This window comes from Drosophila novamexicana, unplaced genomic scaffold (assembly GCF_003285875.2).
Source record: "Drosophila novamexicana strain 15010-1031.04,08,12 unplaced genomic scaffold, DnovRS2.1 tig00000193-arrow-pilon, whole genome shotgun sequence".
NCBI classification, from domain to species: domain Eukaryota; kingdom Metazoa; phylum Arthropoda; class Insecta; order Diptera; family Drosophilidae; genus Drosophila; species Drosophila novamexicana.
In genome coordinates, this window is record NW_020824787.1 from 73,244 (window position 1) to 96,536 (window position 23,293).

Here is a 23,293-nt window from a genome sequence, read left to right on the forward strand (position 1 = left end):
AATCGGGCTTTTAGTAAGCCAATAAATCATATAAACAATTAAGTTGCATGACAGGGTAAATGCGTTTGTCAATCGCCAATAGCCAAGTGAAATACCGACAAGAAAAAACGAAAACTAAATACACTAGTATAGATGTATTTACAGCCAAAAAGATATAGTACTTTGATTTGTAGAAGTAGACATATATGGCGTTTGTTGACTTCAAACGAGCTATATCTTATGTCAGCCACATGATAAAGTGATCTGATCAGGTCGATTCTGACATAGCTTCTGCCTAAAACTGAAATGCAAAGCTTTGTAATGATAAGTAGCTTTCAAATTGAAGGACCCGTTTGTATAGAACCCGGCTGTTGACACCGTTCAAGAATATATATATGAGTTACAAAATTCGTAATAGAAATATTATGACCTTCACAAGGGTATTCAAATAATTGACATTTGAAATTAGAAGCTCAATTTGCTGTTGCACTCTGGTATCATTTCAAGTTAATGCACTGCAATTGTAATTTTTTATTTTTTTTTTTCTGCAGCACTCTGTAAAAATGTCAGGCTAAAATGCTGGCATCAAATGCCTTCTAAGTAGTAAGTGCATTTTCTTGCACAAAATATACTCTCAGCTAATTTCTGATTTACATGCATAAGATAATTCTGTTCGCATCTCAGGGCTGGGATAAATAGTACAAAATTTCTCCATTTCAAATTGTGGGAATAGGCAAACTTCGTGGCCCGAAGCACTTTTTGTCAAAATTTCTTAGCAAACCGCTGAGAAAGTGCCGATGGTGGCTGCTGATGTGGTGGCAATCGAGCTGTGGAATCCGATTAAAAAGTTGAACCGTCAAAGTTGGCTCTAACCCTTTCGTACACTGTATCTGTATCCATCTGTCCTTGTCTAACGCTCCCTTGCTCTGCGGAGAAACATTGTGGGCGCAGTTCAAATGACTGCCGGTTTATGAATTATGTATTCTAGCCAGCGGGGGACTTTGCGTTCAAAGCTAAAAATTATCCACTTTTTTCTCTACTTGGATGGCAACTAAAAAGGGTTGTGGTTGCTTTGAAGATTAGGTTGAACTGTTGTTGCCACAGCTCCTGTGGTCGACACCCAAGTCACCCACTGCATTTATAATTGCGCTCAAAATGCATAATTCTCAAATACTTATATACTAGTTGCTTGGAGTTGCGAATAAGTATTTATTCATAATTAATGCCCAAGTAGCAACTAGAAGTTACCCTTTACCAGATCATAGCCTAGCTTACATATGTGCTCAAATGCATATAAAATATTTCACTTTTACCCGGCTTTGCGCGGTACATTTTTTATAATATTACTTTATACATCTGTCTCTCACCCGAAACTTCGCTCATATGACCGTTGGATTGGGAGGGGGGGGGGGGGGGGGGGGGGGTTACAAGCTATATGAAATACTTGTGCAATGAATTTTCCCCAAAGATATTTGTATTGAATTTGAAGCCGATTGCTAAGTCGGTTACACTCTATAACAATTATCAATGGGTATAATTTATGGAAAAATAGTTTGTGAAAGTTCTGTCGCTCACAATTTCGATTTACATGCAATCCGATGTGCCCGGAAATATACAGTTTTATGAGGAGCTTGCTTAATGCGAGACTCTTATCATTTCATTAAGATTTCCATAAATACTTTATCACAGACTGTGGCCACAAACATCTACAAAGACACAAAAAGAAATTGTTCGCAATTGCAATTTTGTGAGAAGCCACAAAGATTTTACGTCACACACTCAGCCAAGGTGTGGAGAACGGAGCATTGCAATTTTAATAATAACTCGCAAGGGCAACTGGTTCGTTAACAGGCATCTGTCAGAGATTGGTGAGAAAATGTGCTGGTGCCTGGGCTGCGGGTTCCGTGCTGCCCAACTGGACCACAAAGAGAGTTTTGCATATTTAACAAGCGGAATTTAAATGAAAATTAATGCCAGCTGCTTCACTTGGCAACAGAATGCTGCAGGAAACGCAGTCGCTTTGAAAAATGATGCTAAAAGCAAGTGAGAGTATAACAGCTATAGTCGAGTGCTCGACTAGGAGATACGCTGTAGTAAGGTCTGACACGGAAATCTCTGGCGTTATTACGGTCAAATAGATTTTGGATGGTTTTGGTTACCAATACAGAATACTCGGAAAATCAATACACCTTTCATTCCATTCACTTGATTTGTTTATAGATAAGAGAACAAGCTGTTTCGAGAAGAATTGGCATTGAGTTTTAAATAGTTTGGAAGCGATTCCACTTTTTAGCAGAAAACTTCTTACCCGAAACAAACCTTATCTATGTTTGGTATCCGAGATCCTCTTTCCGAATGTGTGGCTAGAAATAATCGAGATGAGGTCGACCTAAGTTTCTTTCTATCATACCCCTTTTCTAGTTAGTTTTAATGTGCACATGATACAGCAACGGAAACAACTTCAAATCTAACAAAAAATGCATACTTAGTTGCTTGTATTTGTGTTGCTGCAGCATAACTGACGCCCAATCGGATTCAATTGTAATGAATACGTGTAATCGGTATCGTTTACCTGGCCAAATTGGCCTGCATTGCATCGAAGCATTTCTGAAACTCTCTCGTAAATTGAAATTAACAGCAATTTTCTACTGTTACGATAAGGAGAGAATTGTATTAATATTGTGATGGAAATTACGCAGAGCTGGGTTTTGTTTCTGCTTCGTTTCGAGCAAATCTCTTTTCGAGTTTGTTGCTCGTTTTTATGTTACGAGATATCGATGTTATGCGTATTTCCTACGGCCAGTGACAAGGGAAACGAAAATACATAAATCTAAAATTCCAAGTATTTGAGCACCAATAAATTTTCATTTTGATAAACCCTTAAGCCTTTTCATGGCCAAACAAACTTTTGTGATTTATGAAGTTTTCAGCTACTTCGCAGCACTTTTGGCAATAAAACACAACCCACATTCGACATGAGATACACAACTTTGTGTTTATGTATTTACATTTTAAAGACTCGCAGAGTAGATGAAAAACAAAAAAAAAAAAACACAACACACACAAGAGCAACAATAATCTTGATGGGGCAAAAAAAGATTTCCTACTGTCTTAGTTCATAAACGCAATGCTATAAAAATGAAATTTAACATAAACTAACTCAAGTGTAAAAGAGTATTACATTTAAGTGCCTAAAAAACTGATTGAAAAAGAACGTTGCAAAAGAACATAAAAAATATTGTGATAAACATTCAACTGTTAAACAATTTTCATAAATTTCATTGATTGAAATTACAAAATGTTCTGAATACGATATTTGAGTCGTTTTGTAATTTGCGCACAGCTTGCGCGGATGCTGCGAGCATATCCATAAACAAAATGCGACAAGCTCCCATATAATATGGCAGATTTCCATATATGCGAGCCGGAGGACGAGTACATGACATGGGGATGACACCAACTGCGTCAGCTGGCGATCAAAGTCAAATTAAATTGAAGCAGCTTTTTGGCGTTTCGGCCCTGGTCACAGCTCTTCTACACAAATCAGCCCCCATATGTATGCTATACATTCAGTATATGTATGTGTATATGTATGTGTACATGTGTGCTAAACATATCAAGCAGCAGCAGCTAGTATGAACAACATGCTCCTTTCATATTACGCACTTGCTTTCAAGTATCGTTCAGTCATCTGAAACGTGACACCGCATGCCAAATGTTCATATTGTTAGTTCATATGAAAATGGAATAAACAATAAGTTGAACTAATTTATTCCAAACTTTTCTGTCTCATCTCATAAAGTAATCTTTATTTTATTAAACATTAAGACAAAATCCATTTGTCTCTTTTCTAATATATGAAGTTCTTAATGGATACCGTCTCATTTACTTCTGCTGAATGTCAACATTTTTAATGTTATTATTTACTATATTTTATTTGGTTATATTTATATAACTTACTTCATTTAGTTTTATATTATTTATAATTCGGGGACCTCGAATCAGCCAAATATATAATTATATCATGGAAAGGTCGCCAAAACTATCTTTACAATTTATTTAAAAATGTTTTGAAGATCCTTTATCTGCATTTCGTGAAATCTACTTCAAAGAAGGTAGATTCTAATTTCAATTTTGTTTCTTTCGATCGGATGCCATAAAAAATAAATTGTTTTCCAACCGATACATACATAATAATATTAAAATATATCTGCGGGTCGAATGGCTTCAAAAACTTACCTAATATAACCTCAGCTTATCTCTTATTTTATGATCTTGTACTCTAAGATCTCCTTTAAAGTCAGTTTGAAAGTCAGTTTTCATCGTGTGAAGAATTCGGAGATAAACAGCTGCAATCAAAATTGTATGCATTACAATCTGCATAAGCAGAGTATTGTGCAGCCAGTGTAGTCCGCCTAAAAGATTCCCACTTGTTTAGAATAGAATCGGATGGTATAACAGACGCAATTATTTTAATTTCAGCATGTCACATGCTCGTATATCTTGCTTCTTGTTTTAATTTGTCCCTTTTAACATTATAAAGGCCATTTGAAACAGAAACAGCATATGGGGCATGCCCCAATGCATTGTTTGCTCTCTGTGCAAAATTGCTGTCAGGGAATTATATATACATTTTTTCTCGTTTTTCCTACTCGTATGTGCCATAATATCGTACGTGTTCAGCAATGCTTAACCGATATGCTAGAATAATTTTATTTTTTGCAATTTCTATTTGAACGCCTGGCGCCAAATGATGCGACTAAAATGGGCGTCGATGGTCGGACAGTCGGACAGTCGGACGGTCGGACGGTCGGACTGTCGGCAACTTGGCAACTTGCCAACATTTAATGACCAAAAACTAATACCAAAACGGACCGCATTACATGCAATTGTTGAACATTTTCAAATGGAAACTTATCTACAATTTATTTATGTTTGTTATGCGCAATAAAGAACTGCGCATTATGCGATAGAGAAAAATGCATAAATAAATAAATGTTTTTGCTAATCAGCGGTTTGATTTCGATATTTATTTTATTACGCAGATGATTATTAACTCATTAATGTTGATTACATAATCTTAGATTAGCTACATAAATGTAGAGCAACATTTGTGGGCTCAACTAATGCAAATGCTAATACTTTGATTGTTTGATTTTTGATTAGTCAGATGACCAAATATACAATATCTTCAAAATTGCAGTTTGGATGCGCGAACAAATTTAAAGTTTTAAGTCTGAGGTAATTGTGGTACAACAAAGTCTTCCAACTGGACTACGGCGTTCTTCAAATAGTTAAATCATAGTTTTGGACGGTTCGGGAGGTAATCGCAGGAATTTATCGCCAAATTGAAATGCAGCTGACATGGATGAGACAGTCAGACAAACAGAGCGACAGTCAATACATTTTTATTGTTTTATAAACAATTAAGCATAAGTATGCTCCCCATATGTGCCCCATTTTATAAATAATGATAATGCTTTACTTCTTGACACGCTGCCAGACTACCCTATATACCCCATATTGCAGAAGCAGTCATAACAAAATCGATAAAAGGCGACCAGCTCTTGGTAAGACCAGAACTCCTTTTCTGGGATCTTGTGTACTATCTCATCAATTAAAAATCTCCGTGATATTAGCTCAATCGAAAGCTATCCCACAAACCTAAACTAAGAAACACTCATAGCTTAAATGCCTAAGCGCTCCAACATGTCGCTTAATAGTCTCGATTCCGACTAAGATAAGATCTCTAAAATCAAAATAAGCGCAGTGCCCACGACTCCTTGCCAGTTATCTACGAATAGTAGGTGCTTTTAGCACGTCTAAAACGTATTTGGAGCAAGTTTTGTGCCCGCATAATGTGACATCTTTTTCAACTTATTGTGTTGCGCAGAGTGTTGCGTTATTTATGTATGCGCCTGTTGCAGCTACAGTTGTTGCAACTTCTGCGGCAACTTCTGTTGCAATTTGTATGTTGTTCTTCTATTTGTGGAGGTGTGAGTGTGCTTGTGTGTTTGTGTGTGTGTGCTGTGTGTTGCTGGTTGTGTTTGGCAACTTTGGCGTGGCTTTCGAGTTGTGCATAGCCCTATATTCAGTTACCAGGACCAACCGCCAGTAAAGTGATGGCCCCGCAGCAATCGCAGTTGCAGTAGAAGTCGCAGTCGCAGCAGCAGCTGGATGGTAAATAAATCACGTATTTAAACAAGTTGGCGAGTGGGCCCCAAACTTCAGAGTGTAAACAGTGCACGTACTACACAAGTTTGGTTTATGACAAATGTTCACAGCATTTTTGAAAAAAAAAATACAAGAACAACAAAGAAATACTGTAGAAAAGCAGCCCTTAAGAATAGAGTAAAACACCCTCCTTATCCTCCTCGAGCTTGCGTTCCCACAGCAGCTTAAACGAGATATCGCCACTTAGGGTGCCGTACTTCTCGGAGGGAGTTAAGTAACCGTTCTGAAACTGCGCCAAGATCGGCAGGAAGCCAGCTATGGCCGCTCGAGTCTCGCTGTGCTGCTTGGAGTGCAGGACGAGCACATAGCCATTGGCGAACACTGCGAATCTTATTGCGGTGCCATCGATTTTGTAGGTGATGAAGGGTCGCACATCACGATTACCTGAAATGTGTTCGCTATGCAATTCGCTCAGCATTTCCAGGTCGATTTTGAAGGGCAGACAGAAAGAGGCATGCACATTATTCTTACTAAAGTGCGTGATGTCCGCCTTGTAGTCAAGCTCCTCGACCATGTGGATAACCTTTAGCAGAGCTGTGCGCGCGGAAACTGCTGTCAAGGCCATGGAGGTTATTTTGCCGCCAGAGTATATCTTTATCTCGGCACTAGGATTACGTAGGCGGACAAACAATGCCGGATGATGGGCGGGCTCGTAGCGGGCCTCATCCAACAGAATCGCCAGCTCGTACAGGCTGAAACGGCAGCTGACGTCTACGAGGCAGGTGAAGGGTCTATAGAGCAGCTGCAGGTGCTTTTCAATTTTGCTCGCGTTCGCGATGTTCTCATAAATGTTATCATAATCAATTTCAAAGTCGGGTATTATGGGTGTTTCATTGTCAACGCAGGAACTAACCTCAACATATTGGCTATCAGAGCATATAGGATTTTCGTGCGCATCTTCAAAGCCGTTTTGCTCAAGAGTTTCTTTCAAGGAAAGTATCTCCGATGTCTCGAAAAGTTTTTCCATTTTGGATAAATCAACATCGCCGCTGTAGATACCGCTCACGCTTCCATCTTCTGCCTTGGGAAAGTCAATTTTGACAAAATCACCAATTATATCGTCATCACTTTTGGTATTACCAAAACTAAAGTCCCAGTCTAAGTCAATATACTCTGATTCTACTTGCTTCGAGTTGCCAAATTTATAGACTGGTTCCTCCTCTTCGTACCAAGGGCTGTCATCATTAACCAAATCTTTCATACTTTCATCTTGTGCCTTTTTTTTTATATCATACGGATTTTCGTTGAACTCAATCTGGATCAACTTTCTAATCTTTTCATCGTGATCTTTATCTTTGATACGACTTGGATAATCAAACTCTTCATGCAATTCAAATTGTACCAAATCCTCAATATTTTCATTTTGAGCTTCTTGGATACGACTTGGATAATCCAATTCCTCATGGAACTCAAACTGAGTCAACTCTCCAAGCTTTGCATGTCCTGGAAAATCCAATTCCTCATGCAACTCAATCCTGATTAAGCCTTTAATCTTTTCATTTTGATCTTCGTCGTTGATACTACTCGGCACCTCATTTATTTCTAAACAAAGAGCTATTGTTTCCTCGGCATTATTATTATCGCGAACAGCGCCAAGCTTTTCATTATCGTTATCAGGACACACACTGATATACGATTAGTAGGGTCCAGCTCCGAATTCTTAAATATACAACTTACCTATCTGCAATAGGATCCATGTTTAATAATATTATCTGCTCAAAGCAACAAGTTGTTATCAGACACACAAAATATTTGTATTTTTGAGAGTCACCAAACTAAAGCGACAAAAGTGTGAATTTAAATATTAGTTGTCAATTGTGATAGTAAAATCAACGTTTTTAAAGAACCTAATATAATATGTATGCATGTGTTTTGAGAAAAGTAGCAGGATCTCATCTTAAATAAATATATTTAAATTGCATGAGTTTATTTTCGGTAATACATATCAATATTCGAAGCCTAGCAATATTCATCACGTTCCTGCCCATAAGTGATATCTCCAAAAGCCATCAATAATATTTATCGACAAATGAAAATATTTATAAATATTTTCTGAAAAACGAAAATTCCATTTAAATCTGATTAACTGCATGTATACTTTGATCTGAGACTGCGCTTTAATAAAACTCTTGTAAACACTTCACAAACTATAGCAAATTGTGATTGGGAAAAAAATCGAATGGCTTCTCTTCATTTCACTTATGTCCTTTTATGTCCTTGTCATGTTCAAATTTACACACTGTTGACCATATTTTATGTCCATTCTGGTTATGAAATTTACAGAGCTGTCAAAAAGAGTTCAGCGACATTTTAGTAAATATTGAAATTTAATCAAGCAAAGTGCAAAACACACACACACATACACAAACACAATCACACACACTGAATAAAGGCCGGCAAAGGACAACAACATTGAACACATTCACCCCTCAGACACCTGTCACCGTAGCTGGCACTTGCTTCCTGCAGGATGGCATCCATTGCTTTATAAGGGACACACAATGCCACATGTGTGTGTGTGCATCTGTCTGTGTGTATGTGTGTGTGTTTATGTGTGTGTGTTTGGCGAAGTCAACAATCAATTGAATCGATTTCATTTTACAAATTGCGTTGAATTTTGTGGTGCAGTCAGCTGCAATTGACGGCGAAGCCAGTGGCAACAATAACGAGCTAACCTCAGTCCATCCATGATGGTGGTGCACATGGTGACAAAGGAACGACAACAGAGGGGGAGGACTGAGAGAAAGGAATATGTCTCTTATACTAGACTGATTTTGATGGTCAACTGCTACATGCAACAGCTTCTAATTGGAAGTTCACTTTGAAAAGGGAGCGAACCGCAATCCAACGGGTAAACCAATGCGGCCGAATATCGATTGATTCTCATGTAATCAATCAATTATTCCAATATTACATACTAAATCTGAGGCAGAAGTGCTAAAAATTGTGAATATTCAGTGTGATGGAAAACATTTTTGTACAGTTTCAATTAAAAATCGATTGAAAATCGAAGAAGGAACAAAAACCTTTCTTTGAAAATAAATAAATAGACGGAGGAAACACTTTCTTTGTCTAGGGACTTAAAATAAATGGCAAGTGGCAGTTTAATTAAGCTCGATCAAATTTCTACACATCTATGTAATCGCCCCATATTCATTTTTATTTAAGTCCAAGGAACTTTTTGCCCCCTGTCTACATAAGTAATATTTAGATGAGGCATAACTTCATAGTCCGCTGTCCTAACAATCTAAAAAGTTGTACAACATAAATCCCATTTGTCACAGTCGAAAATGCAATTTAGAAAGGGGCCCCATAATGGCGCTGCTTAAATCGATTATAAACCATTACAAGCGATGCCCCACACAGTCGGCAATTAATAGATTTTTTCGTGGTCGGACTGCAGCGGTAATTTTGTGTAGGCGGTAATTAAAAACTGTGGCGCCAGCTGTGACCCACCATGGGCGATGGGTAAATCCCATGGTCTGCTAGCCTCGTGGTGTTGCCCACTCATTTTAATTCAAATTGAAGTGGCGTTTTTGTGTTGTGCGAGTAATTAGGACGTAAAGTTGAAACGAAGCTTGCTGCCAACTGAAATGACATTTGGCCAGCCCCACAGTTTCGGTTTTAATCCCAGTCCCAATCCCAGTCCCAGTTCCAATCGCAGACGCAGTTGACCCAATGGGTGCCTCTGCCGGGTGGGTGTGATGAACAATTGGAGATAAGTGCAGGCAGGCATGAAATATAGCAAATAAAGCGGCGCCCTGTGCCCGACAAGCACTCGCATATAAAATGTCGCCAGCACGCAATGTTTTCATTTACCTAATCGCCATTAGGCGGGGAGACGTGCATTTCGAGGAATTACTCCGCAGTTGGTTGGCTGCCCTCTGTGGCTGATTTCCACTGGGGGTTCGAGTCATGTAATCGTTTTGTGCTGCGACTTTTGCTTTTATAATTTGTTGGAATATTTGATGAACACTCGCTGAGCATTAAAGTTGCACCGAGTCGCGCTGCGAGCTAAACATTAGAATATTAATACTCAACTGTTTTGTAGGTAAGCTTTTAGCTTGGATGAGAAAAGTGCTTCAAATTACTAAAATATAATTTTTGTCAAGCATAAAGTATCTTGAATGAAGTAATATTTTTTCTATATACCACAGGGAAATAGTATAGACAGTGTATTAAAAAAAGTATGTACAATAAAAGGAATTTTTTAGACTTTATTTCGTTATTATTGTACTCATGAAAACTAACAAAAAACAAAAGGATCTAATCATATTATATTACATATATATATTATATATACCCAGCACAATCCGCCAGAGATGATCCTGTAAGGCACTTGACCGTCATGCTTTTATTTATTGAAGATTTTCGCTTGAGGTGAGATATATTGTGTGCGCTTCATGTGAATTATTTAAGAATTTCTGTGGAAAATATAAAGGTTCACATAGGTGTAGAGGGCAGGGACAAGTTTCCATCCGATTGACACAATTATAAATGTGGAAAAGTGCCGCTGACAGTTTTTGGCTGCGAAATAGAGTGTTAAGTGCATTAGAAAGTTTCTCTCTATCTTTCTAGCTTCTTTTTTTTGTTTTGTTTTCTTTAAATTGTGCATTTCCACGCATGGTCAAGACGAAGGAGCTGCAGCTGCAGCTGCAGCTACAAGGCAATCCCATTCGCCCACAACTTAAATTGAGTGCTCGTCTCTTGGCCCCCCTGTACTCTAAGAACTTTGCAACTTGCTGTCTTCGAATCACCCGCATCCACATCCGTTCGCATGCATCCGCAGGACTCGTAATAGCAATTGCTGTCGTCATCGGCGTTGTTGCTGAAGGTGTTCATGCGTGCCAAGAAATCAATAGAAAAAGTTTGAAATTACAAAATTGGAAAGAAAACAAATAGTGGGGCGAACGTAAAATAAACAAACAAATACAATACTACGACGGAAGGAGCGGACCAGCCAGTAAAATTGTTGGCTTTGGCCAGCCCCCAAAGGCAAACAAATCCTCTGACTCTCTGACAAATGCTGAAAAGTTCAACTGCAACTTTTTCTATATTTCAGCTCACCCACACTCGCACACAAGACTACGAGCACATAGAATATTCCATGTACACAAATATATGTGATCCTGTCAATGGGAGAGCTGCCAACTTGCTTACAAGATTGAAGCGTGTAATTGTTAATCCCGATGGGTATAGCTTGAAGCAAGTAATTACTATATTTTTTATAGTCATACCAATTTTATGTTTTGATTCTGTTACATTCAAGAAGATTTGTCAAAAGAACTTAGCCATGTTGTTAAAACCAATGAATGGGGTTAATTAAAGAGGTTTTATATTATGTATGCTCTGATAAATATATCTACATATTTATTGTACTTTTCATAGGAACACCAATTTGAGGTGTTTCAAATCCCCGTTGATAACGTTGTATTTTAAGGGCTGCCAACTTTTTAAAAGTGTTCCAATATATGCGCCGAAATGTTCCTTCCTAGAGCTGCAGCTCCATCCCTAATATTACTTACCCTATAATTCAACTTTTGAAAGATGTTTTCGAATTCCGGCAGCCTTTATCAAAATTCGACACTCCATTCGCGCCCAGAGGTCGTGTTCATTGTTGATGTCACATCTGTCTCCGGTCGATGCGACTCTGTGGAATCTGCGTACCATCATAAATTATGCCGTCGTTGGTATTTAAAGCTGGCATTGTTGCAAGTCGGGTGATTGGGTTGCGCACCCCGCGCAGTACTCCACATGCAACTTGATTTATGCGCACCAAAATGCAACGAAATAAAATTGTTGTACTGGGAAAATATCGATGAGATCAAAGTGAGTGATTTATAGGCTGTTTATCGGCTCTGACCGGGCGTAACATGATGTAATTTTCAACTTCACATTTACATGACAGATTTAAGTGCTGTGAAGGTATACCGCGAATTTTGTGTGCCATTTAATAGTATAAATTCGATTAAAAATCGTAGCTCTATATAATAAAATACTTTAAAGAGTGTAAACTTTGAATCCTTAGTCATAGAGGGCAATATTAGTTGCAGAACAGCTAGCTCGAATTGACTGAAAACATGCAGAATATTTTTCTACCCTGAGCTTAAAAGACGATATTTAACTTGAGTTTAAGATAAAAAGCAGAACAGCATTTCACTTTGGTGCAGTTTAGAAAGTATTTACTAAAAATACAATGAATCCACCTAAGATAGTCCGAACCTTGTACATCAGTTCTGGCGAGGACGCTTCGCAGGATCATTTCAGGATTTTATTTCAGCTTTTACTCGTTAAGCTATTGCTAAGCATAAGATCAAGCTGCATTTGATTAGATATTTAATTCATTTTAAACTATAATTAAGTGAGTATGCTTTAAAATAGCACTGATCTGCGGCAAAAGCAAACCTACATTCAAAAACTTGCCTAATAATTCGAACCCGAATCTTGACTGTTGAGTTGCCAAGGTGACTTGGACAGTTTATCTGGCGGCGACTGTCCTCACTTTTAAAATTATTATTACTAACACTTTATTTCTTGATTTGCAGATTTGTTTAATTTCTATTCTCCAATTTCGTTAAAAGCCAAATGATTTAGGTTGAGAACCAATGTGTCAAAATGTAATTGAATCCCCAAATATTTGTTAAGCTTTCGTTCTACTTTTCTGCAGGTTTCTCTACCTTCTCACCTAGTTCCCTATTCTCAATCTACAGTTGACGAAACACACCTTAAAAGTGTGCAAATTTTGCTGATTGCGCAACACTCCCTGAAGTCTTGCCACAATGAAAGACATTTAAGCGAGCGTTGACGGTGCTCTTAAAATGTGCCGTTAATTTCCCAAAGGCATCCGCATTGCATATCTAAAACATGCGCCAGCGGCCAGGAGGGACCACGGGGTGGCACGGTGAAGGTAAATTGCGTAGGTGTTGAGGTAAAAAGGTTTCAATTCATTTTAAGCTTGATTCAAGTACGTGTCCAGGGGATGGGGCAAGCAGGTTTTAGCTCAAGTTCTTACACTGTTTGCGAGATAATACAAAGCTGAAAGGGTTATACTTAGATATACGGAGGGGAAGAATGGAAGATTGAATCTATAAACTAAAGAAAAAGAAGAAGATGAAAATAGAGCACATACCATTCAGTATATAATATTGTCTCATTGATACACTCTTTATCCAGATTTCTGATTAAGGGTCATTCAATTATCATCTGCTTAAAAATTCCTAAAATGGAACTAATTTCAAACCCAAATGATACTAATTGTGAGTGCCAGACATCTGCGGTTGACAGCATCAATGCATGTCAAGGATTTTTCGTCTACAACTTGACAGGCGGCAGCTACCGTGTCTGCCCTCTTGCAGAGAGGGGCACTCGTGGTGAACAGAATGTGGCTGAGGGGGGGGCATTGCACAAGTGCCAAGCACTGACGAGGACGCTCACTCAACTCGAGGGCTGTTCAGAGCTGATCAATGCAATGCGCTGAGAGCTCGATTCATAAATTGCGCATACGCCATGTGGGACAGCAGTGAAGAGTTGTTAATGCAATAGATGTGCCGTTGATATAGCTAAGTGGCAAAAATAGCTGCCAAAATGGCTTTGCTTGGCCCACTCGGCAACTGTTGCCAGATAAAAATGCATAATTAAAAAGGCAAAAGCTGGGCGAGAGAATTTTATAGCTGCAGCCAGCAGGGTTGGACGTGAAGAGGTTGGGCAACGAGTCGCATAAATTCGCATTCACCGCATCATAATGTCCGCAAATCCTGGCTCTGGTGCTTTGCAATATTAATAAGCACTCGAAAATGAAAAGGAGTCGTGCCAAGCCGTGTTCTGGCCTGGTCTTTAAGGAATTTTAATGGGCTTCGGTCAGGTCGATGCGGTGGGGGCCCAAAGCGGTCGGTTGCCGCAGTTTACCTTTTGCATATTTAATGCCTGAATTTTAATGAAAATTAAATCGAAATGTGCGACACCTGAGCTACACAACGCACTGGTGATTTATATTTAATCCTTTTGGCTAGCAGATGTACAATGTCTTCCCTCCTTAACAGAAACCTTGGCGTAGGCCGTGGCGTTAGCGTGCGTGTGGGCGTGGGCGTGGGCGTGGCTCCGTCAGTCAAACGTTGTGCATACTACACAAATGGCAAATGGCCACGGGCGAGGCAAATAAAACATGGTCCGCTGATTGATGACTTTGACTTTTGGCCATAATTTATCATAGATATCAGACGGCTCGCACTTATTGTCGTTGTTCTTGTTGCTGTTGCTGTTGTTTGGCTTTTGTCAATGGCAGCGAGAAAAACAGCAGCCCAGCGGCAACAGATGACGCTCATTCCGTTGAAAAATGCGCACAAAAGTGTCATAAGCCGCGTCGGGCCGTGCACAACAGACGAGGGCCCTGTCGAGGCCGAAAACTAATTGCAACAAATAATAAAAACTAATAGGCTGTCGAAAAAGGCGGCCGGCGGGCAGGTCGGAACGCAGACATTGCTATCAGTCGTAGAATACATTCCACAGCCGAACCCCTCACTGCCCACCACACAGAACATTTGCGAGTGAAAAATGACAACGAAAATGGCCAAGGCAAAAACTGCAAGCAATGGCAAAGACAAAGATCATCATCATGAATCATCATCAGAGCAGTCATATGGCACACATACACGCACAAACACACACACTCGCACACACATAAAGACACAAAACAGTTAGACAGTTCGCACTGTCTTCCACTTCAACTTATCCATGTGCAAGTTAATGTCCTGTCAAGAAGTCGCTGCCTCCAAGTTGCGTCCTTAAACGTCACAAATTTCTGGCATGTCGTGCCTGCGAATGCCGTGCATAAAAAAGGGGGTGCCATGAGGGGTGTTTGTGAGGTGGTTGGGAGGACTTACAAGCGCATTATCTAAGCGCTTAGTTCAAGAAGAAACCAAAAGTTTTTGCCTTGTACACAAGTATTCTTCAGAAGGTGCGAGAAACGCATTAATTTAACAGAAGTACCTCAAGTGACTCGAGTTGAAATTTGTTTACATTGTAAGCAGGTGCTTAAGCCTAAATATGTAGGTCTGTTCCTGAGTATGAATCAACGAAGTTTACCTCTTTTTCAGAAAGCATACACCATATTACAATTGATTTTTCAGCCTATGTGAGTACTCCTGTCTAATGGATTGACGGACTGATTGACTGACTGATTGATTGTTAGTTACCTTAGGTGATGCAAGCGTGAATAGAAGGGATTCGTGAAAAAGTTCACCCGAAAAATTGTAAACTGTGTGGAAAACAATTGGATGAATCGTTTTTTGTTTACAAATTAAACTTTATCATTTGGAAAAATGTGAATAATAATTGTTTAATTCTACTTGTTAACAACGTTCTTAGATACTTTTGCATTTTATCTCGAAAGGATTTTAATTGGGAAGCCGTGTCGTATGAGTAATATAAAAGAAAATTATCTCTATTCATTTATTATATTGTTATTATATCATTAATATTAATATTATTAATAATAATAATAACAATATGTGAAGTGCAATTATAGTTACACATAGTCGTATAAAGGGTTATGCACGCGAAAATGTTTGACAGTTCGTTCAATTTCTGTCAATTAAATATGTATGTAATTCATTCATTAAATATTAATTTCCAATAGTTATTCAATTATATTATGTAATCACCAAATGTATGCTTAAATCATTTGGGATTTCATGCGCGAATAATGTATTTTTTTCTTGATTACGTACATTGGATTGATATAACTCGCTGATTTACAGATTTGTTGTAAATCTATCCAACTCTTACTTTATTTGCATTCCATTTTTTTTTTGTTCATTTTCATCGGTCTTTCGTGTTTCCACTCCACACAGCGACTCACTTCAGGCGAGCAACACATCTCGCCGAGTGACACTTTGGCATGTGCGGCCAATTAGTGATGGCAACGTCGGCTGCAAACAAATAAAAATCGCTGACGGCCAATTCCTGGCCCCACACCACCCACACACACCCATACTCGATAGCTGGCAACAACAGTGCCACACGCAGACGTTCCTTGCAACTGCATTTTGTTGCAAGCTGTGCACATTTTTATGAGTTTTGCCGTCTGTCCGTCCGACTGCATGACTGACTGCTGTGTTCAAATGGGGAAATAGAGACATGTTGGCTTTTCTGCTTCCGATTTGCAATAGTTGACGTTGCCATGTGTCACATCATGTATGTTTGTGTGTGTGTATTGCTCTATGTGCAACTTTACCCATTGTTGCACAAACAAATCCTCATACTGGCAGGCAGGCAGGCCACATATGCTAATACATGAACGCAGCCAACCATAGAATGTTCTGTTATATCACAATGCCCCCTCTATCTAACTAATCCCCGAGGTTTTATCTCTAACCATTAAAAGTTTTAATCGATAAAAGCTAAGCAGCATTTAATGTGCTAGACATTCAGATATGCATATACATACATAATACGCATATATATATTAGACATGGGTCTATTATAATAACATTTATATATACCTGAATGACTTAATATTATTATCAGCATATGTAATTTGATACTGCTTGCGCTAGCTGTATGACTGACAAACTGATTGAGTGATTGATGAAATATGCTAAGGGGCTAGGTTTTCTGAGCGTAAGTTCAGATTTTTTTCCCCGAGTGGGCCGAAAAGTTATGGCTAAAATTAAAAGAAAATAACTGGGGAGAATACGGCTATTATTGTGTAAGATAGCAGTGCAGTCCGCAGAAATTCTGCCTTGCTGGGCAACAGTATCCAGATACTGTAGAGGTACCAAATTGATTGAGATAAGCGGCAGATGCCCAATAAAATTGGGGACGCCATACCTTACCCTTGGAAAGACTCAGTGCAGTTTTCGTTTCATACTTGTCCACCATTTGGGATGGCTTATTGGGGTTCTAAATACATAAAAAAGTTGCGTTTTTCAGCTGCCCGGAGCTTTGGAAATGCGTTTCCATCTTCCTGCAAAAGCACTTACTGACCTTGGGCTCTTTCTAGTTGATAGATGGTAGACGGCCTAACAAAGACTTTTTATAGTTTCCAGTGGCATTTTGATTGTCTGATACTCACGCTTTTCTCATACAACTTAAGACATCAACTAATCTCCACAGCGTTTAGCTTAAGCCATTAAAACTTGCAAAGGTGATGTTTGCATATATCATCCATACTTAGATCTATCTTAAAGACTTTTTGCCTAAATTTTGAATACTAGCTGAGAGCGAAAGACATAACATATCAGCGTCAAAGGAGGAAGGATTGATCGATTCCAGCTGACGGGTCCCATTCCTGTCCACAACGAACACATCAAAGTTGCGCAAATTGATGATCAAACGCTTCTGGATCTCGGCCACGCACATTTTCAATATATCGTAGGCCTGTGTCGGTTTAAGCCCCTCTGTCCAATACCGCTGGAAGATGCTGCCGCAGAACAGGCTGCCCAGGCCGTGGCCAGCATGATTAATAGGCATTCCGGCGCCATACGAGTCTATATAATGCAGATCGGGTCCCTCGATGACATCGTAGCCAGCCATTAGCATCGATACCTGGTATCTGGTATTTGTTCTTATATAGTCCGCCAGATTCTTGCGCGTGAAGTGCGCTGTGCCGCGTGGAGTCAAATGATAGTTATTGGATATCTTATATAGTTGCAAGTGCTTGGCTATATAATCAGTAAACTGTAGTGTGTCTCCGCCATCACCCACCGCGGCCAGCATTGAGAACTCGGAGAGGCGATGAATTTTTGACTGATCTGTTTAAACATGATTTTAAAATATCCCAGATTCATATATATATGTGTTGAGAGTGCTTTTGATTTACCATCTTTCATAAAGATCACAGACTTTGCCTGCATTGTATCACAAGCAAGCATCGCAAAATCCGAACCCTTTATGCCCAAAATCGTTTCCATTGCCATCCTGAAGGTTAATTTTGATATTTGCCTCCAAAAAAAGAAAATAGTTTAACTACAAATTTAATCCGTAAATGTGAATGAAATCATATTGATAACTCGATACGGCTAATCTCATAAAAGATTCAAATGAATTCGATGTTAACAGATGGGTTTTTTTGGGATTAAGTGTGAACTTTCGACATAATTTAAATTTAATGGCAGTTGGTCAATAGAGACACTGAGAGAAAGACAGAGAGAGAGAGACAGAGAGAGAGAGACAGAGAGAGAGAGAGAGAGAGAGAGAGAGATAGAGAGAAAGACAAAAAGGAAGAATAAGGGAGAAAGTAAGGGAAAAGGAGAATAATAGAGTTTAAAATAAAACTCATTTTAAAATATTCTGCTTTTATATGCAAACACTTAACATTGATTGGGTCCCATATAAATATTATGAAGCTTATTTAACATTTATTTATTGCTCGTAAACTTTAAAGTAGCAACATAAGATTGTATGCTGAAATTAATCATTCGGAACATCTAAAACGTTTTTGAAAAGCTTTGATATTTATTTAATGTAATTAATAGCTCCTATTTATCGGTCCCGTTGTCTGCGATCAGAGTACAGAAGGAATAGGCCGCCTTACAGTTGGCTAGAAAAGTGGTTAGCGCAATTGGTATAAAGTTGCCGGCACGTTGATTTGGCAGCTTCTGTGTTCGCTCTGCAAAGATAATCAGATTCTTTCGGTAGGTAATGCTCTGGTCGACCCAGTTGCTGCTGTATGCCGCATAGTGCAAGCGTCCAAATGAATATTCCACCAGGGTGCCATAATAGCAAACAGGAAAAATTTGCAGGGCCAGCGCAAAAATAAAGGACGCATAGTATAGACGCTCCTGCATGCTCTCCACATAGAAGAGCAGGGCGCACAAGGCGGCGCCCACATCAATGGAAATCACAATGAATTGGACCAGTAATGGCCACGAGATGATCTCCATGGCGAGCAGGTGCAGCCTGCCAGTAAGCGGAAAAATGTACAACTGCTTCAGTAATCAACAATTGAGCGACTTACCTACAGATCATCTGATGATCCCGAATGCATTTGATGAGCTTCTGCTCGTTGCTGCGCCGATCACTTTGGTCGTAGCCAATAGCTGAGAGGCGCAGGACGAGCTGATCGCAGTGACCAGCAATGAGAATAAGCACCAAAGGCGGAAATAAATCATCTACAAAGTTCTGCAGGATTTGCATGAATATCGCGAGAAACTGATGCATCAGGGCAATGAAGTAATTGGTCAGCGAATTGGTCCAGTCCAATGGAAACCAGGCCGGAAAGGGCAAAGAGCGTTGCTCGCGAAAAAAAACGGATACATTCGAGTTAATGCCAATCGCAACATAACTCAATGTATACAATTTGGATATAATGCTCAACATTCGGCTTGTCGTTGCATGTTCGGCACGCTGCTCGTTTGTGGTCACGCGTGTGTCCAATTTAGTCAACAGCCGCTCAATCTCCGGAATCTTCCTCAGCTGCTTGACATAGATCAGGAACTTCACAGAGGTGGCCACCGAAGTGAGCGAAATGTTAAAGTTCATCAGATTATCCAGCGGCAGCTCAAAGCTAAGCGTTGTCAAAATAAGCATCACTGGGAAAGCTGCTGTGACGATAGCATTTAAGGCCACGGCTCTCCAGAAACGATAGCTGCCAAGATTTCTGGCATTCAGCTCAACTGCGCCTAACAATCGCCACGCCCACCAAATAATGCCAAAGTAGACGCTCCGTTTGTTGCCGTTGACTGACATAACTTGTGCGCTGTCCTTTTGAGCCAAATCTAAAACCAATGGGAACCAAACTGGCGGCTTTTATACCTGGACATCTGCGTGGACAGCATTTAAGGGCAATTCGCGCAATTATCGACATCAAAGCGACGTTTAATTGCGAAAAGCCTTCTTATACCCTGCCAGAGGGTATTACAGTTTTGTAACCCGCACGCTTCCAGAGGTTACTTTCACTTTAGGCCCATTAGCAGAAACAATTTGTCGGCAGTTTAGCTTACGGTTTCAACCAGATTTTTCTCTATCATTTTTATAAAACAGTTCAATATTTAATTTATAATTGCCCGATCTACTGAAAATATTGCACCCCATAAATATTTTTATAAAGATTCGGGCTACATTTATTATCTACCCAAGACGGGCATCTGCTAATTATGGTTAGATAATTCCAATTTCTTGGAGATAAGTCTGCATGAAAAGTTTTTTTTTTTTAATCCAACTAAGTTTGATGACTGATTTAATTAAAACAAAATTGATTTATTGTTTGGTTCGTAAGAATAAATAAATCGGACTACCGGGGTCGAATGGGTTCTATTAACGTTTTGGCACTTGAAAATATAAACAAATGTTTCGATCAGTGAGCAATTCACAATAAACGGGTCGGACACAGTATGATCAACTTTCTGGGTCTTCCAATGTTTTAAAGGATTTACGTAGAGCATAACTCTTTTTAAGAACGGAGAAGGGCACGCCAGAAGCTCGCGGAAATGCAAATTTAAAAGTAGAAGAATATCGTATTGAAAACTGTCACATATTTAAGAGTATTTGATCTGCGGTGAAATGAAATCAAAGATATATATATATATATATATATATATATATATATATATATATATATATATATATATTGTGGTTGCCGTTGACTATATATATATATATAATTTAATTGTGAAATTAATTCCATATGGCACAGTTCAGCTAAAATTAAATGGTACCGACTTCTAGATAGAGGTGGCGCTCAATCAATTTGACAGACTTTTTAGGGCAGTCTTTAAAGCAAGTTTAAACTGAACTTTCTTTTATTTCTGGTTTCGAAACAGACGTTGGCACTTGCTGATTGCCTATTACTAAAGTAGTAAGTAGAGGCATAGGAGCACCTATTGGTATTGGACAGAATGGCGGCAGCTTGCGGACTCCGTCCTTGTCGACAACAAAGACATCAAAGTTGCGCAGATTGATGACCAATCGGTTTTGAATCTCCACGACACACCTGCGAACTATGTCGACTCCCTCTTGGAAAGTCAGATCTGGTTTCCACATCATATGAAAGATGCTGGTGCATATCGGATGGCCCAGTCCATGCCCGGAATAGTTGAGTGGCATAGTGGTACCTTGGGCATCTATAAAACACAAGCTCGGTCCGAACTCGGAATCATAGCCTGCCAGCAGCATGGCAACCTGAGAGCTTACTTTGTTACGTATATTGTCAAGGATATGGTTGCGTGTGAAGTGAACAACTGTTGGCGTGTCCATGTCGTAGCCATTTCTGATTTCATAGAGTGAAATATTTGTTGCTATGAAATCGGCAAAGTGCAAGGTGTCGCCGTTATTGCCAACAACCGCCATCATGCTGTTGCTCGAAATGGGGCGTATTTTTGTATTGTCTGCAAGGAACAACCGCTTCTTAGCTGCTCAGCACCCTGCAACCAGGTAAGGTATACTTACTGTCCTTTAAAAAAAATATAGATTTTGCCAGCATTGTGTCGGAAGCAAGCATGACAAAATCCTTTCCCTTTAATCCCAGGACTGTTTCCATTTTGCTTGGATATTAATGTTAAAAAATATAAATATATAAAATTAACTGGATATGAGGAAAAGTGAATACGATATGATGGTCGGAATTAGTTGATGGCTTAAACAAAAACTACTTGAGCTTAAAACTATTCACAAATGAAAATCAGTTTACTATTTGTCTGGGAATAAATTTGACGAGCTTCAAAAAAAGGTATTTATATATTATTATTATTTGCCCAGACTTAAATATTGTTTCTGGTTAATATACTCTGTTTAATGTACAATATTCTTAAAACATGAAAAATATGCCTTGATCCGGCACAGTATAGGAACGAGAGCGTTTTCGATAAGTCTAATATATTTACACAATATGAACTTTAATAAGATGGATTAATATCAATTTGAGTATGGCTACACCTGATGGGTTGAATAAAAACCAAGTTGATTGCACATAAGGCTTACAATTTAAGCTAGATAATCCCACCCAGCTCTATCGTAATGTTCGTCGCCTGTGGCAATTGCGATTGCCGCCTGTCGCGAAACTGCATTCGTTGCCGGGGGTGGCAGCGAGTGGCTCGTTCTGAAAAAAAGTGCAGGGGGAGGGTACTTAAAAAGCACTTTCATTTCACAGTAATTTTCAGCTTTTCCGCACTTGAACACGCTTTCAGGCATTCGGCATTGGGTTTTGGTTTTTCATTATTCGGGCGCTGCATTTTACTGTCTCTATTGTTTGAGATTTTAATGTGATGGAAATGCGCGCATTTCTGTATAATTATCACATCTATTTTTGAAATGGAAATATATTTCCGCAATTAAGAGCATATTTTCTAGGACTCTTGAAATATTAATGACGTCCGATCTCTTTGTTGTTGCTTTTTCAATAATTATAAAATAATTTTCGCTGCAATTAAACGCCAGCACAAAGCCGCAGATGAGAACCAAACAATATTTTAATCTTTACTTTTACAGAACTATCCATTGTGATATTCTATATAATATTTTTAAAGCGCTTCGTATTGGCTGTGTCCGAGCATTTGATACTGATAATTTTTCGTATGACGGTTTCGCTGACCTTGCACTTGTGCTGCACCAGCTGCACAATATCGCTGACCTTCAGCGGATCCAGTATATAATCCGTGGACCTCATGCGGCCCATTGAGCCCAGCTTTATGCCCGAAATATTCCTTGTGGCCAGTGTCTGCTTGTCAAAGACTGCGTCCAACAGGGCCCGCGTGGCCAGTGAGTAACAGTCCCAATTTATACGCTGATAGGCGGCCCGATCGACTCTGGTCAGGTTGGGGCCAATAAAGATTGTTGATCTTTCTTTTTTGCTGTGCAGCCTTTTTCGTTCAGGTATGGGTTTTGGCAAAAACTTAACTACACGATTCGCTGTCAAGTCGGTGTATTCCGGCAAGGCGCTTTTCAGTTCTTTCAAGCGCAATTGTATAGCTGCCAGACGATCCGCGGGCTCCGTTTGTGTCGCACGAGATATAACCGGCATGGCAGTTGCACTGAAAGTGAAATCTAATCTAAGAAACATCTGTACAAACATATAAGCCAGCGCTTACCTAAGATGGCGTAACTCTTTAAACTGAGCAAACCGATTTGCAAGTTGTAGTTCATGTGG

General features: G+C 39.3%; 5 protein-coding genes across 7 annotated transcripts; all 5 read right to left on the reverse strand.

Annotated features, from left to right (window-relative positions):
- Positions 1-6,239: 6,239 nt before the first annotated feature.
- Positions 6,240-8,006, reverse strand: LOC115758631. Its single transcript, XM_030699365.1, has 2 exons — positions 7,891-8,006; positions 6,240-7,838 (listed from the first exon to the last, which is right to left on the reverse strand). The coding sequence occupies exons 1-2, from the start codon at positions 7,908-7,910 to the stop codon at positions 6,320-6,322; spliced, it is 1,539 nt and encodes a 512-aa protein (XP_030555225.1). The 5' UTR covers positions 7,911-8,006; the 3' UTR covers positions 6,240-6,319.
- Positions 8,007-16,674: 8,668 nt separating this feature from the next.
- LOC115758626 (probable proteasome subunit beta type-2) lies at positions 16,675-18,128 on the reverse strand. Of its 2 annotated transcripts, XM_030699361.1 has the most exons (4): positions 18,032-18,128; positions 17,285-17,963; positions 17,046-17,231; positions 16,675-16,976 (listed from the first exon to the last, which is right to left on the reverse strand). In XM_030699361.1, exons 1-2 carry the CDS (start codon positions 18,126-18,128, stop codon positions 17,389-17,391), a joined length of 672 nt encoding a protein of 223 aa, XP_030555221.1. In that variant the 3' UTR covers positions 16,675-16,976; positions 17,046-17,231; positions 17,285-17,388. The 2 variants fall into 2 exon arrangements, with proteins under 2 accessions (XP_030555221.1, XP_030555220.1); XM_030699360.1 differs by having other exon boundaries at positions 16,675-17,231.
- A 561-nt stretch (positions 18,129-18,689) lies between these two features.
- Positions 18,690-19,899, reverse strand: LOC115759228 (odorant receptor 23a). The gene is made up of 2 exons (XM_030700123.1): positions 19,169-19,899; positions 18,690-19,110 (listed from the first exon to the last, which is right to left on the reverse strand). The coding sequence occupies exons 1-2, from the start codon at positions 19,897-19,899 to the stop codon at positions 18,690-18,692; spliced, it is 1,152 nt and encodes a 383-aa protein (XP_030555983.1).
- Positions 19,900-20,813: 914 nt separating this feature from the next.
- On the reverse strand, positions 20,814-21,758 carry LOC115758754 (probable proteasome subunit beta type-2). Of its 2 annotated transcripts, none has more exons than XM_030699511.1 (2): positions 21,598-21,758; positions 20,814-21,536 (listed from the first exon to the last, which is right to left on the reverse strand). In XM_030699511.1, the coding sequence occupies exons 1-2, from the start codon at positions 21,686-21,688 to the stop codon at positions 20,935-20,937; spliced, it is 693 nt and encodes a 230-aa protein (XP_030555371.1). In that variant the 5' UTR covers positions 21,689-21,758; the 3' UTR covers positions 20,814-20,934. The 2 variants fall into 2 exon arrangements, with proteins under 2 accessions (XP_030555371.1, XP_030555373.1); XM_030699513.1 differs by having other exon boundaries at positions 20,815-21,330; positions 21,598-21,680.
- Positions 21,759-22,654: 896 nt separating this feature from the next.
- Positions 22,655-23,273, reverse strand: LOC115759174 (protein insensitive-like). The gene is made up of 2 exons (XM_030700049.1): positions 23,235-23,273; positions 22,655-23,177 (listed from the first exon to the last, which is right to left on the reverse strand). Exon 2 carries the CDS (start codon positions 23,165-23,167, stop codon positions 22,655-22,657), a length of 513 nt encoding a protein of 170 aa, XP_030555909.1. The 5' UTR covers positions 23,168-23,177; positions 23,235-23,273.
- Between the last annotated feature and the right edge of the window lie 20 nt (positions 23,274-23,293).